This window comes from Podarcis raffonei, chromosome 5 (genome assembly GCF_027172205.1).
Source record: "Podarcis raffonei isolate rPodRaf1 chromosome 5, rPodRaf1.pri, whole genome shotgun sequence".
NCBI classification, from domain to species: domain Eukaryota; kingdom Metazoa; phylum Chordata; class Lepidosauria; order Squamata; family Lacertidae; genus Podarcis; species Podarcis raffonei.
Genome location: NC_070606.1, coordinates 39,177,068 through 39,192,319, shown reverse-complemented (window position 1 = coordinate 39,192,319; position 15,252 = coordinate 39,177,068). Strand labels below are relative to the sequence as shown.

At 37.5% G+C, this 15,252-nt stretch overlaps 1 protein-coding gene across 4 annotated transcripts in view; it reads right to left on the bottom strand.

The window, feature by feature from the left end:
• The window catches only part of IDE (insulin degrading enzyme), a 52,177-nt gene that overhangs the window by 23,822 nt on the left and 13,103 nt on the right, over window positions 1-15,252 (bottom strand). For all 4 annotated transcript variants that reach the window (XM_053388748.1, XM_053388749.1, XM_053388746.1 and 1 more), the window contains exons 2-11: window positions 13,663-13,847; window positions 12,453-12,660; window positions 11,066-11,235; window positions 7,042-7,164; window positions 6,192-6,304; window positions 5,664-5,826; window positions 4,663-4,755; window positions 3,169-3,260; window positions 2,510-2,590; window positions 1,373-1,476 (exon numbers count right to left, since the gene is read on the bottom strand). In XM_053388748.1, coding sequence (XP_053244723.1) covers window positions 1,373-1,476; window positions 2,510-2,590; window positions 3,169-3,260; window positions 4,663-4,755; window positions 5,664-5,826; window positions 6,192-6,304; window positions 7,042-7,164; window positions 11,066-11,235; window positions 12,453-12,660; window positions 13,663-13,822 — 1,307 coding nt within the window. In that variant the 5' untranslated portion in view covers window positions 13,823-13,847. The remainder of the gene's footprint in view (window positions 1-1,372; window positions 1,477-2,509; window positions 2,591-3,168; window positions 3,261-4,662; window positions 4,756-5,663; window positions 5,827-6,191; window positions 6,305-7,041; window positions 7,165-11,065; window positions 11,236-12,452; window positions 12,661-13,662; window positions 13,848-15,252) is intronic.

Below are 15,252 nucleotides of genomic sequence, written 5' to 3'. Positions count from 1 at the left end.
AGTTGGATATATGGAACACTTAATCAATCTGAACATTTAGTACAAACATAACCTTAAAAACAAAGGATAGGGCTGAATCAGAGACAGAAATAACTAGCAATTTTTCATTTTAACCTTGTCCTTGGCTGCCAAATAATATCTCAAGATGGAAGATTCTGTGCTGTAAATGAAGCACCCCACTCAGCCTTCTTTCACACTATGTATGACTACAAGGCACAATACAATAGTATGAGGGAAGCTTTATTTCCCTTTGAAATTAGTTACTATGGTAACAATTCTGTCACTGGCAATGAGAGAACACTGCTTATCTCAGTGTTTCTAGCATACACTGGCAGAGAACCATGGCTTCAGCAAAAAAATAAAAGTCAATTATGTAGACCAAGTATGAAAGTCTATCATATTGAAAATAGCAGGAAGAGGTTACCTGCCACTAATAAAAACCTCTCTGTTGCCAGTGGACAACTGTGTTTCCACTCCGCTGCAACAATCTTGTTTTACAAATCATATGACAAATACAGAGCAAGTCAATACATTACTATGAATTAAGCAGCAGTCAGGGGTGTCTGCTGACATGGACCCTGTATGTGGGCCAAGTGCAAACTTGGGGTGAGCATACAATCACAGATAAAAACCATGATGAACCACTGTGATTCTCAAGAAGAGCTGCACAAAGAAGAGTGTGTTTTCCTTAAGTAGAAGCATTGGGCTCAGTCCAGTTAATCCTACAAGCACAAGTTCCCTCTCAGTCCCTATTCTGCAGCAATTATCATCTTTACAGTTTCCCAAATAATCAATTTGTGTCATCTATGCCCCTCAACCTGCCACAACTAGAATCAGATACCTAATTCGAATCTCATTTTCAGATTCTGATTTCAAGGGCAAGCACTGACCAGTTTGCCAATGTGGCAAACTAGAGTTACAATAAATAGAAAACAAAGAAAAGCATCACGCTAGAGGGGAAGAGCATGCCTGCTGTTCCTTTCGTTTCTTCACCTATGGGTTGGAGGATTGTTTCAATTGAGCCCTAGTGTGCAAGCATCCAGAAGAGTCAGTGACATGGGTGTGAAGTTTCAATGAAGTCTATCAACATCGTATGATAATTCAAAAGAACTACACATTAGTTACGTAAATATGACAAAGGGTTCTATCAGTTCTTAAAATTATTATGCAGTGTTCTTCCCTCCTTCCACGCTATGCTAAATATTTTTCTTTGTATAGATTAAGAAAACTTAAATATTTCATTCAAGGAGTTTTGCACGAGTAAAGTTCTTTTGGATTTAAAAGTACAATCTACAATCCATTAGCAGTTTTAACCTGCAAAATATTTCCATCTCAATCTGTACAAAATATTGGATGTGGCAATATAGCTTACCGGACATTTTCAGGTCTTAATTTATCCAATACCATTTCTATTAAATCAGGCCTAAATTCTTCAAGTAAATATTCTGCAGCAAGAACTTCTTCTATAGGATAGTACTACAATAAAAATGTGATATTTTTAGTTTAAACCGAAGACATTATGCATAATACTAAAGTGATAAAATATAGTTACTAAGATAGTTGGCTATCACTCTAAGTAACACTTGGAGTAGACTCACTGAAATCAATAGATCTTCTCAGAGTTATGACTAATGTTAGATGTCACCCATAGTACAGAAAGAATCACTGTCATTTAGGTACACAGCTAAAAAAAAAAAAAGCTACCTGTACTAAATTGTTGATATTATAAGGGATAAAAAGAAGCAAATGCTGACCCCTGGAGGATGTTTTCAAAGTGAATGGAAGCAACATAAACATGTTCATGTAGCAGTATCTAAAAAAAACCCTACTTTCAGAAATTCTAACAGAAAGCTATCTTCTCTCCCCGCCGCCCAGCAAAAAGCAAAGAATTCAGTACTTATGAATTCATTCTGGAAATAAAAAAGAGTGTAGAAGCAAAGATGTCTCCAAGGTTGTTTTGCAAACTGGAACCTTTGGTGAGTCTGCCTTCGATCTAAGTCACCAAGGCTCTTTAGATGTGAAGACACTAAAACCTAACAGGTCTACAGATAAATAAGACAATACCATATGTTTAGGACCAGGCCCTAAGAACGCCTGGTACAGGAAAGATCATTTAACCAGTAAGCATGCTTGTGCATTGTAAAAGTCATACTGATTAATCAATATACAGATAATCAGTTCAGTTATGCTTGGAAGGAAACAGTGCAAATTATTCAGCTATATCCAGCACCAGTCAGGGTCCCAGTCCACACTTGGTAACTAGTCTTTCCATGGAGTTATTAAGTGAGGAGACAATTAGCTGTCACTAGCACTTTATAGTGCAATTGTGTGCCATATCAACATCTTTTGGCCTGCAATACTCATCTTGGACAAAGTAATTTATCACTATACATGCATAATTTTTTTGTGCTTTACCCCAACCTAATGACATTGATGCCCAACTTTTGACACATTTCAGAAATGTTGAGAAATATTTCAGCATTAAATTCAGTCCAATTTCGTAACTTACGTGAAGAATCCCTGCAACTTTTGATGTATAACCCCGGGGTCTTTCCTTATCTTTAAACCTGAAGGCTACAGCATTTAAATCCTAAAACAAGAAATAAAATTAAGTTATTCTGCAATGCCACTCTTCATATTGTAAACGATGGGTAAGAATGGTATTTTTAAACGATAATGGGAAATGAAGCTTGGACATAAATTTTATTTGTTTTTTGAAGTTAGCAATCAATTGAATAAATGCACTGTGGTTTAATGAATGCAGGCAAACATAAGAGAATAAGTGAAAACCGCTTTAAGTTATTACAAAGCATTTAGGGCAAAGTAAACAATGTATGTAATAAACTGCATTCAAAAGCATTAGAAACTAATTGATTGCATTCAAGAACATTAGGAACTTAACTAAGCAGATTTAAAGAAAATGGAAGTTATAATAATTTTAATCTTCTATAAAATGAATTTATGTTTATAAAGTTATGGATTATTAAATATAGCATCATTTTAGGTAGGTCATGTGTTTGTTCATAAGTTTATAAATTAATTTTAAAAACAAGAAAATTTAACAGATGCAATCTATTTCTAATTAAGGTATCTAAAATAAGAGACGATCCGGTGTGAATCTCTAAAACTACTTGAAAGAAAACCTCAAATATGTTGCAATTATCATACCTTACATTCTTGGAAAACCCACTCTTGAGGTCCTTCTGTACGTAGTTTTTGTATATACTGAAACATGTGCAAGATAATATCCTCCACGTGTACTTTCAAGAAAAAGATAAAATATTGCATGCATAAGCAATTTCTCAGGGAAACACAAAGTGAACATTTTTAGTTTTCTTAGGGCCAAGACTAGACATGACACAAGAGATCTGCAATTAGAATCTCCTGTGTGCATGTACAAGGCTTTTAAAAAACGAATCAGCAGCCCCATGCATGCACTTTGAAGACGGGGATGTTTGAAACCCTTTTCTCCGATGCCCTTTCCCGATCTATTTGCTCCAGTGGGTGAGCCATTTAGGGCTGCTATTCTATCCCCACTTAACTGAGAGTAAGCCCCATTGAATTCAGCAGGACTTACTGCTGAGCAGATATGGTTGGGACTGCATTGCCGACCATCAATCTTCCAGTTCAGCCCTTATACTTAAAACTAGCTCAGTCTGACAGAGGCTAAACTAATACAAAGTTGTACAAACCGAATGTATGCAGTATTCACACATCTATTTGACTAATGTAAAAGTATATAGAGTATCAAGCAAACAACATGCACATGATACCTTTAGATATACAAATAATTTCCAGAGAGATAAACTTGCTGATCAGTTATGATCTTAACAGAGACCCAATTTGCACGTAACACAAAACCAAACCAAACCATGGCTCATTGTGAGCAACCAAAGATAGAAGATTGTGGCCACTTTGCTCCTCCTCTGATCCTGCTGCTGCTATGCTGCTGTGACCTTAGCATTATGTCCAAACATAATGGCTGAGCTTTATGTCTGAATCCAGGTTCATGTTTTATTTTCCCTGCACAAACTACGAGTGGCAAAACCATAGAACAAACCTTGCCCCCAGCTCATGGCTTGTTTTGAGCAAAATAAAACATAAGCCCAGGATCAGATGTAATGCTAAGGCAAACCATGTAGTAGGAGTAGCACTAGAGGAAAAGAAAACAGCCACTATCTTATCTCCGAGAACCCACATTTGCTTCCTTGTGGCAAGCCATAATTTGGCTTAGTTTTATATACAATTAGGAATCCTCCAACTAGCTTCCTGATAATTTCAACAGAATTAGATGGGCTAAGAACTTTCCTCATATTTGGGCGAACACTAGCAGTATTCAGATGCAGGAAAACAATTTTCAAATCTGTAGAATTAAGAATGAGCACATAGATCATTTGTTCAACCCTCTAAAAAAACCCACCTACAATCTTAAAATTACAAATGTTTGGCAGTGAGGTTGTTCTTATCTCTACATTTTTGCATGTGATGGGGAAGTTAGTTTAAAGCCAATTCATTTGTCCCTGACCTAGCTATTATAGTATGGATTTCCATCAGATTATTTCTCACTCTGGGAGATGTAAAAAAAGTCTACTTAGAGTAGCCCACTTAGATCAATGTGCTCCAAATCCAAACTCCACAGAATAAAAGAAGGGATCCACTTACAAAGTCCTTCTTCTGTGAGGTCAACATTTATGATGAAAAACATGAAACCTCTAGCACCTTCTTTTTGTCCTCCAACCAGGGTATTTACCCAGCCTGTGAAATAGAATATATTTAAAACTCACACACAATAGTTTATTTTTTCTTAGTTATGTTGTTCATGTACACAAACAAAATTAGAAGGTACAGTGGTACCTCGGGTTAAGAACTTAACCCGTTTCGGAGGTCCGTTCTTAACCTGAAATCATTCTTAACCTAAGGTACCACTTTAGCTAATGGGACCTCCCGCTGCCGCCGCGCTGCCGCCGCGAGATTTCTGTTCACATCCTGAAGCAAAGTTCTTAACCTGAGGTACTATTTCTGGGTTAGCGGAGTCTGTAACCTGAAGCATATGTAACCCGAGGTACCACTGTATATGTCTTTGGTTAACATCTATGAAATTAAATAAATACTATGAAAGAACCAAATGACAGAAAGACATTGCATGCACACAAAATCTAAGTGCATTGGGGGCAATCCTTTGTAAAGATCTTCTGCAATGAGCAGTTTAGAATTCAGCAGATTCCCAATGCAGCTAGGCTATGTCAGTCCAAGTCCCCATCCCCAGCTCAGTTGGCAATATGCCTGTGCCCCCTTGCCACTCCTGGTGGAGCTGGAGTTGAAGCTGGTGCAGGCCCCCAAACGGGGCATTTTGAGAGCAAGGGGGACATATGGTACACATTGGTAAAAATGTCCTGAGCATCACAAACAGTCATCCTGTTGATGGAATACTGGCGAGAGGGGATATACTGCAGACAAATGAGATCCCTTATAATCTTTCATATAAGAAGTACTGAGCCATTGATAGGAAAAACCAAAAAGAGCATCAGTAATATAATGCGGGATTGTTTGAAATATTACAACTGCAACTTGGATTTTGTTTACTTCACTCCTACTTTTCAGGGGCTGAGCTGTAGGGAAGCAATTGCCCCAAGGTTTCAATGTCAACTCACTGCACACCTTACCTTTAGCTTTGAGTTCTGATAGAAGACTTCCTGGACCTTCATGACCAATAAGATGGCCAAGATAATGGCCAGGGTTTGATTTATAGTACTTCTGAAGATCTGGTATTGGAAACGTGACGTAAAGATTTCTAATGTCTTTGATAGGTACCACTTGGTAAAGTTGCTGTAAAACAAACAAAAAAGCAAAATAAATCAGATTTAAACTGAACCCAGTATTTTGCCTTTACAAGGCTACTTTTCTTCTCAAATCCACCACTCACAGTTCATTACACATATGCCCATTTCATGCTTAGGCCATAACATAAAATTAATATTGCTCAACTGCATTTTCTAGCAGAACAATTAGTGAAGTTTCAGGAAGGGACCGATTACACCCACACCTTTTCCAGCCAACATACATTTGTCTTGCTGTACAAGTAATTCTGATGTGCTATGACGCTACTCAACTTATCACAGTAGTTTTCTGGTCTTCCTTAAAAACACAACATAAAACTTATTTTAAAAGAAGTCACAATACAATAAACCCACCCTGAGGTGTTCTTCCTGGAAAGGATGTTCAGGGAATTCTGGTAATGGAACGTTTTTGTTCTCTACTTCAGAGAATAGCTTCACTACCAAACTTGTTAGCTCATCTAAAGATTCTGTATGCATATATTTGGGAGGAAAAGAAAGTTACACATGGTCAAAAGTTTCACAGATGTTATCCTTGATTGCTCCTTTTAGAGAAAGCCTTGATAAGCACAGTCTTAAGAAAAGTCAGTATCTAAAATCTGAATGCATTTTACACATTCTTCAATATAAAAATTCTGTGCCCAGAATAAAACCTGTCTATGTACTGTTGATGCAGCACAATGTATTCTGTGTACAGTAAGTATCTTCCTAAGGAATTAAAACTATGGAGTCTAGACTGGGAGGCAGAAAGCAGTAAGACTAAGAAAGATACGGAGATTGGAGCATGCTAGGAAATGCATGTCACTGAAGCCTGCCCTCCATGTTCTGAGTTCTGGAACATCACTGCATGTTTATATTTTAAGACTCATCTATAAGAAAATACTAGGGCTAGAAATATATACATTATGTAAAAACAGACATTTTCAGAATGACAAATTCTGCAGCAGACACACAATCTTTTTCTTCTACTACAAATCTGCAGAGTACATACATCCCTTCCTATAATTATTTTTTTAAGTCATCCTACAAATTAATAAGTGTAGATATTAGAAATACTACAGATTTAAGGTAGACCTGTGGTTTAGGATTTGGAAAGTGGTTGCATTCTTTACACACACACACACACACACACACACACTTAAGTTCCAGTGCTAATCCATTGTAAACTGATTATAAAAGTAGCTCCCAAAAAGTTTGGCATTCTTACCTCGTCCTAGAACACAAACAGCCATTAAATTTGATGAATAATAGGTGGAGTGAAACTTCAATAGCTCTTGCCTTACATCTATTCCTTCTTGGTTTGGTCTAGTTTCCAAAGTAAATTTGCTTCCTACAGTACATAAATAAAAAGAAGGATGTGTTACAATAAGAGCCATGACTGGGTAAATGTGCTCAGTTCTGTAAAAAACTGTTAATCCCTGCAATCACAAGAGGCAAGACTGCACATATCCCTCAAACAGATTACAGCATCTGGATTGATTTATTTTACTACTACATTTATACTTTTCATTTCCTCTAATGAGCTCAGGTGGCATACATGGTTCTCCGCACCCACTCACTTTATTCTCACAACAACAAATGATGGGCATTGTGCATGCAGATCCTATTTATATTTCTATCACATGATGGTACTTCTATCGAGTGCAAGGTGTTTATTGAATTTCCTGCTTTCATGATTTCAGCAAGACCATTTGTGGCTCAGCTTGAATAGCTTGGAGTTAGGAGAATTGAAATCTGGAATTGTGTTCTCAAGGGATTGCTTCTACAAAACCTTTTTCTAAACTTTTATTTACACAATTTTAACAGCTTTTATACACACATCGTACAGTATCCATCACTTATCTCTTTTCCTAAGACTTCCCAATCCATCTCTGCGACATTCTTGGGAAATCTTGATCTACTGCATATCCTGATATTTCACTCATTATCATTTCAAGTCTTCCTGTTTTGATGTTATCTGCTGCTCATATGTTAACTCCTACTTGTAGGTTAAATTGTATATTTTACCCTCTAAAATAATCTCCAAAACACCTCCACTTATATTTATCTCATCCTTATTCCTTAGTTTCACAGTCATGGTTACTAATGCTATGTATTCTATCAATCTGTTTTGCCAAATTTCCATTGTGGGTATCTCTTCTTCTTTCCGTTTTTTCGCATATACTGTTCTAGCTGCAGCGGTTGTGTACAGAAAAATACTGAGTGCCTTTTTTGGAATTGGAATATCATTACCTATTATCCCTAATAGAAAGGCCCCTGGTCTTTTGAGAAATGTGAGTTTTAGAATCTTATTTAATTCTGTGTGGATCATTTCCCAATACTCTACAGCATATTTACATGACCACCACATACAGATCAGGGTTCCCTCCACCTCCAGAATAAATTAGACCCTTTTTTATACATTTTCACGAATTTGCTGGGTTTTCCTTAATAAGATAACAGGCAAATCCTATTCTGATATTCATAATATAAAGGTTGTGTAGAGCAGAAATACAGGTATGTTAATCATACAATTAGTGTTGTGCCTAACAACAAATGCACTGTATATCCTCATAGTTCATGGACATGTTCAGGCCAGCGTCAGATAGAGTGTTCTTGAGTCAACAAAGCATGGTTTGTTGGAGTAGAAATGAGCAGTTAGCTCAAGAGCTTCCTCCTCCCACCCTTGGCCTTAGATAAGACTTTCGGGATAATTAAAATAGTTTCCCCACGATACCTGACTTAGGAAACTGTGGTTTAAGTCAGGGTGGATGTCAGTCACTTGACATCATGTGACAACTTCAAATGGGCTGCCTGCCAGTGTCTATCTCCCAGTTTTTATTAATAAATAATAATTTTCTAAATTACTTCACTTTTTTCTGGCAGTGAAAAAGGAAAACCAAGACTAGAGTTTCTAATTTCCAGTTAGCTGACATTGCTGCTATGCAAAATAAAGCTAAAACACAGCATTCTGAGTTGATGAAATGTAGTTATGAAAACAAGCTTAATGCAAGAAATCGTAAAATAAGTGAGGTGAAGATAATGTTGTAAAAATAATGAGAACAGGGATTTAAAGAATGATCAGCTCAGATCACAAATAGTAGTAATGAATATAGACAAGCACGAATAGGAAAAACCATTCAAGATACATAAACAAATGGTCTTATTCAATTTATGATGAATGCACAGTAGTTCAGGTCTCCACACACTTTCATTGTGAATTACCGCCCTTACAGAATAATTCAACATTGCACTTTCCTGATTGCTTGCCAGACAGAATGACCCCCCCCCCTCTTCTCCTCCCCATGCCCTGTTATCCTGACCCTCCAGAGCAGATTTGGGGGTTGTGGAGGGGGAGGAAAGCCCTGTTGCACTAATTGGAGTCCTTGCACTGGCTTCCGCTAGCACACTAGGTTAGTGGAATCTGACTCAACATCTGCATTTCACATGGCAGAGTATGCAGAGTATCTGGTGCTGCTATACTTCTTTAAGCTTGTTTTCTTTTTTTATTTTAAAGATTGCAACTACATTTGAAAATAAGAGTTTTTGAAATCATGTTTAAGACAAAAAGTGACCATTATCAGAAAGGGAACTTGCTACCACCATTTTAAACCATATAAGTTCACCAGAGGTAATATCGCTGTAATAAAAACGGACAGAATAAAACCTTAGGAGTGAGAGCTTGCATGCTGCTCTCACTTAACCAGACTTAAACCCTCTGCTATCACAGATTCAAAGCTCATTTCAATCAGAAGTGTGGATGATCTATGCTGAAAAATAGACAGGGGAAGTGAAACCCACTGATTCATCTGAACTTTACTGTGGCATCAATCACAATATCTTTCTGGAAAATTTCTCAGGAATTGCTTTGTTTTCTAGTTGAAGAAGCAGTGCTGGGAGATGTTTCTTCTTTAATACTCTTTATATAATACTCTTTCCACACTTATAAAGAAACATTTCTTCTAGTGTGGCAGCGCTCACACTTTGAAACTCTCTACCTATGTACTCTTTTATGACGTGCTTAAAACATTTTTGTTTATGCAAGCCCATCCATGTAGATGTTGACATGCTTTAATCTCTCTTCAGTCTACTGTTAATTTTAATTATCCTTTAAATGTTTTTAATTACAGCATTTATTCTTAAACTGCTTTTTATTGGTAATTTTAATACTTGGTGTAAACCACTTATAGGCTTTGTAATTATCAACTGGTATATAAATTCTGTTAAATAAATGTGACACATTCTCAGTTGCTTTTAAAGGTGAATCAAATGCAGTAAACCACCATGTGTAAAGGCTACATCATCAAATAATTTCCATACAACATGTTTTTATTTTAAAACATTCTTTTTTAAAAAATAATAATTAGATTTTCCGTCATACAATTTAAGAGAAAAAGAGAAAAAATAGATAACAGAAAAGAAACATTAAATCATTATACATTAAATCACTATACAATATCCAAAAAAGAAGAAGAAAAAGAACATAAACAAAATAAAATGAACCCACCACCCTGTTTAACTTCCCTCCACCACTACTCGTCTTCTCTAGAATCAATTTTACCCTTATCATTGCATTCTGGTTGTTTTTATTTTCTCTATATACATACATATGTCATTGATTGTTTTGATGCATTTACATTCTTAGTCTAAGCATATTAGCATGTCTTTTTTGGAGCAGTATTTTGCCATATAGTCAAAGCATTGCCATTCATTTTTCAGTTTTTGATTTGACTGCTGTCGTATGGATGCTGTTAGTTTAGCCAATTTTAAATATTCATTTAATTTGAGAATCCATTCCTCCTTGGTAGGTAATTCTTTAGCTTTCCATTTAGGTGCTATTACTATTCTAGCTGCGGTGGTCGCATATAAGAAAATTCTTTTTTTCGATTTCAGTATTTCTTTCCCTAATAGGCCCAGTAGGCAAGCCTCTGGTTTTTTCATTAGTGGGATTTTAAGCATTTTTTTTCAACTCCCCATGTATTTCTCCCCAGAAGTACTTAATTGGGGTGCAGCTCTGACTTTAATCTTCTCATATGCGAGGTAGGCGTTCTATCCATACCTGTTCTTAAAGCCCTCCAGGCTTAATAAATCTGCTTTTTCCAAAGTGATCCATTCTTTCAGCCATACAAGGCATTCTGCTTCATAATATAATTTTTCCAATATAAAAAATGCCTTGGAGCCTCACAGCACAGTTTAAAGGGACTCCCCAATCGAAAGCAGATCATGTGCAAATGTAATGGAAGATTAAATACCTGTTCCAAATTTACTGAAGGGGTGATTGGGATTTCCAGTAGCCTTTTCCAGCTGAAATAGTCTCCAAGCATCATTCATTAAATTCTTCTCATGCTCAGAATCAACAGCATTCACTTCTCTGTCTTTGCAGCTTTCATCAAACAGAGGGCACAAGAAAAACTGGGCAAACCTGCAAGAAAAAAAGGCAGATTTCCCAAATCAATGTTTAGACAATTACATTTTTGATAGTTTAACATATGAAATTCATGTTCAGTGTGGAGAAGCACACAATTTATTATCAGTTCAGGATAGGATTTGCCCACCAGGTCTGAGCCTTTTGTCTTCAATGTTCTGGACAGATGCCCACAATTTAATTAAAAATTTTGTTCACCTGGAGCCACTCTGTTGCTAAGCAGTCTCATCACCAAGTGGATGTTCTAATCTAGTGCAATTTACTATAATGACCTTTTTAGCAGACAGGACACAATCTATGAGCAAGATACCATCAGCTGCCTTGTTTGCTACTTCAGATCTGCTTCTTCTTGCTGTTGTCTTATGAACTAGCCACTCAAAGTTTCCTTAGCAGAGGCCTGCTGTGTGTCTGTGAAAAAAGAGCTATTGGGACCTGCTCTACACAGACGTACTGAGGACCCTTCCAGAATCACCAAAGCTAATGTTACTAAGCCTCTCCTTGGCCCTCAACATGAAACAAAGAACTTTTTTTAAAAAAAGTAAAAGGACACAGACCATGACATGAGTTAGGGCTGTGCAACCTGTTAATTACTTTGCCTTTGAAAAAAAATCATGCTAAATTACCTGGGAGTAAGTCCCACCAAATTCAACTTACTGAGTAGACATACCAGAGATTGCACTGTTATTTTGCTAACTCTGAAGTAAAATCAAATATACAGTGTGCAGCAGTAGCTTGAATATCCCTATTTTCCCCAAATATAAAATTCTACAGAGATAAGAGCCTTTGAGAGACAGCTGATAAATATGCAACATATGCTGAGAGTGTAAGCAGAATATATTTATAGAACAAACATATGTGAGGTTCCTATGCAACACTTTCATGGCTATGTAAAGTAACAGCAAAATGCTAAACCATATGAAGTTTTTAAGACACTCGCCATACTGTTGATGAGTCTCTCCACACTAAAAACCTATTTTGATATACTAACGCAAGGGCTCATTCCATATGTTTTATTTTATCGCTGTTATTCCCAAGATGTTAAAAGTATTTCAGTAATTTACTCTTTACAATTGTGTTAAAGTCATTATTATAAAAAAGCAGAAGTAATAAATACACCAAATAATGTTATCATCTGGTAGGACTCTCATGTTAATTGTGCTTGCTGGAAAGACAAAACCAAACCAATATATTTAATCATTAATAGATATGCTCACCTGTCCAGGGCACCTTCCAAGTGTTCATGTGATACATCAAAATAAAAGTTGGTGTGTTCTCCACTGGTAAAAGCATTTGAACTTCCTGCGTGTTCACTGAGAAATTGGCTGTACTCATTTTCTTTTGGGTATTTCTCAGTTCCCAAAAAAAGCATATGTTCACAAAAATGGCTTAACCCAGCAATGTTAGGGGGATCCGATAATGACCCTATGAATAGGAAAATGGGCAGAAATAGAGTCTTACTTTAAAAGCTGATACACAAATTCAGTATAAAGCAATCAAATCATCCAGAACAATCAACATTTTAACACTTTTCTCTGGGTCAGAGAAATCATCTGATTATGACTGCAAATATTTAGGAAATTATATAGCTCCATTTCCCTTTGCAGAAAAGCTAGGCTGGAATGCACCTGCTAGTATACAGCTGCTTCATACTAACTTTAGAGAAGCTATAGGAAAGGTGTTAGCTGGAAATCAGAGGCAAGTGGTTTATGTGAGCACCCCAAGCACTTCAAACTACAAAGAAAAGATATTTGATAAAGCAGGACGTACATATGTAACCATTTTGGTTTTTAATCAGAACATCTAGTAACAACCATGTTCTAATTTCATGTTTGCTTAACATGCAAATACATCATTTTCAGGCCTACTATCTGACTTCTCAAACATATTACACAAGGAATAATTTTCATATGACATGCCAAATGCCATTAATTTAGACCAGGAAATTAAACTATTTTCTTCCATGCATTCCCCGGCAAACACACTGGGAGCTTAAGCGCAGAAGGATATGGAGCATATAAATTGAGTTCTTCTATCATTCATCCTTGAAAAACTTAGACCTGCTTTAGAACAAGTAATTTATACAGTCAGTTTTATGACAAACCTAACTTCTGAGGCTAATCTGGCTAAGGCTACAATCCTACTTCCATTTACCTGGGAGAAAGCTGCACTGAATTCAACAGGACTTACTTCTGAGTAGAAATGGATAGCCAGCACTGTAAGACTGCAAACCTATACACATCTTCCTGGGAGTTCAATGGGGTTTTGTGCACTTCCAAATAATGTCAACTTCCAAGTAAGCAAAACTAGGATTGTCGCCTCAGTGTAGTATGTAGAAGGTTGTAAACCATTTTTTTGAAAGTTATCACATTTGAATTAGATTACAGTGCAAAACCAAGTTTCAATATATTATAGATGATCATATACCTATGTGTACATCAAGTGCAGCTGAAGACTTGTCTGTAGTGGGGTCACTGATAAGCATTGCCTTGATGCCATTTGCCAGTTCTAGCCCACGATACTCTCGTTTATCTTCAGGTGATTTGATAATATCATTTGCTATTCTTTTAATAGCAAGATGACTCATTTTGTTGTGTGTTGCTTGCTGAAGCCTAAAAAAAAAGCAGTAGAAGTTAAAGCCATATCTCAGTTCAAATAGCTTAAAGAAGAAAAGGGGGGAGACGCATCTGCAACTCAAGAACACTCAACTGTAGAAGGTCCAGATCTAAAACTTATTGTCCACAGTCCAACACAGTAAGGCGTACTTAAGTTCACTGAAATCAATAGACTAAAGCTATATTACTTCCTTCAAATGTAGAACAGCTCTGAGTGCTTTCAATAACAAGTTGGCCTAATAATAGTCACAGTGAATCCAGTTTATTAATATCTAATTTATAATATTTCAAAGCCTGTACTTTATTTCCTTTTTATCTACAGTGGTGCCCCGCAAGACGAATGCCTCGCTAAACGAAAAACCCGCAAGACGAAAGGGTTTTCCGATTTTTAGCGGCTTCGCAAGACCAAATTCCCTATGGGCTTGCTTCGCAAGACGAAAGCCCATAGGGAAATCTCCGGGGACAGCGGGGAAGCGCAGCGCACCTTCTCCTCTGTTCCCGGACCTGTCCTGAAGGCTTGCGGTGGGAGGTCCGGGAACAGAGGAGAAGGCGCGCAGCGCTTCTCCTCTGTTCCCGGGGCTTGCGGTGGGAGGAGGGTTTTGACTCCCCACCGCCAACATTCAGAACAGCTACCCCTATCCGCAGCTTGGAGAGCCCTGCGGGGAAGTCCTGCAGGGCTCCCCAAGCTGCGAATGTCTGCCCCGCGCGAGGCGCAGCAGGCTGCTATCCTCAGCCTAGGCAGCCCTGGGGAACTCTTCTGAAGGCTGGCGGCGGGAGAAGGGCTTTTCTTCCTACCGCCAGCCTTCAGAAGGCTGTTCTGAAGGCTGGCGGTGAGGAGAAAAGTCCTTCTCCCCCCGCCAGCCTTCAGAAGAGGTCCGGGGACAGACTGTCCCCGGACCTGGTCTGAAGGCGGTCTCCATAGGAACGCATTAATTGATTTTCAATGCATTCCTATGGGAAACCGTGCTTCGCAAGACGAAAAACTCGCAAGAAGAAAAAACTTGCTGAACGAATTAATTTCGTCTTGCGAGGCACCACTGTATAACAATATAGTTGCTGTCAGCCTTCACTAATTGATAATATTGGCTATATATTGAAAAAAAGTGCAATGCAAAATCAACATATGCTTGTCGAAATAAAAGCATTATTTCAGTTATGATGAAGGCCTAGTTTATAACATCATTTTCATCTGCCAAGAGAAGATTTAATGAGTAGCTCTTTAAATCCATGATGAATTGCTTTACAATGAATATAGAATGCTAGAGCGCCAAAATGAACTGACCAAGCAGGTTCAAAATGTCACAACCACGCTCCCAACGACAAGCCAAAAACAGTTTACTTCAATGTCTGTGATTCTGTGAATTAATTCAAGCCCACATGAAAGGTGAAGTCATTCATGCTG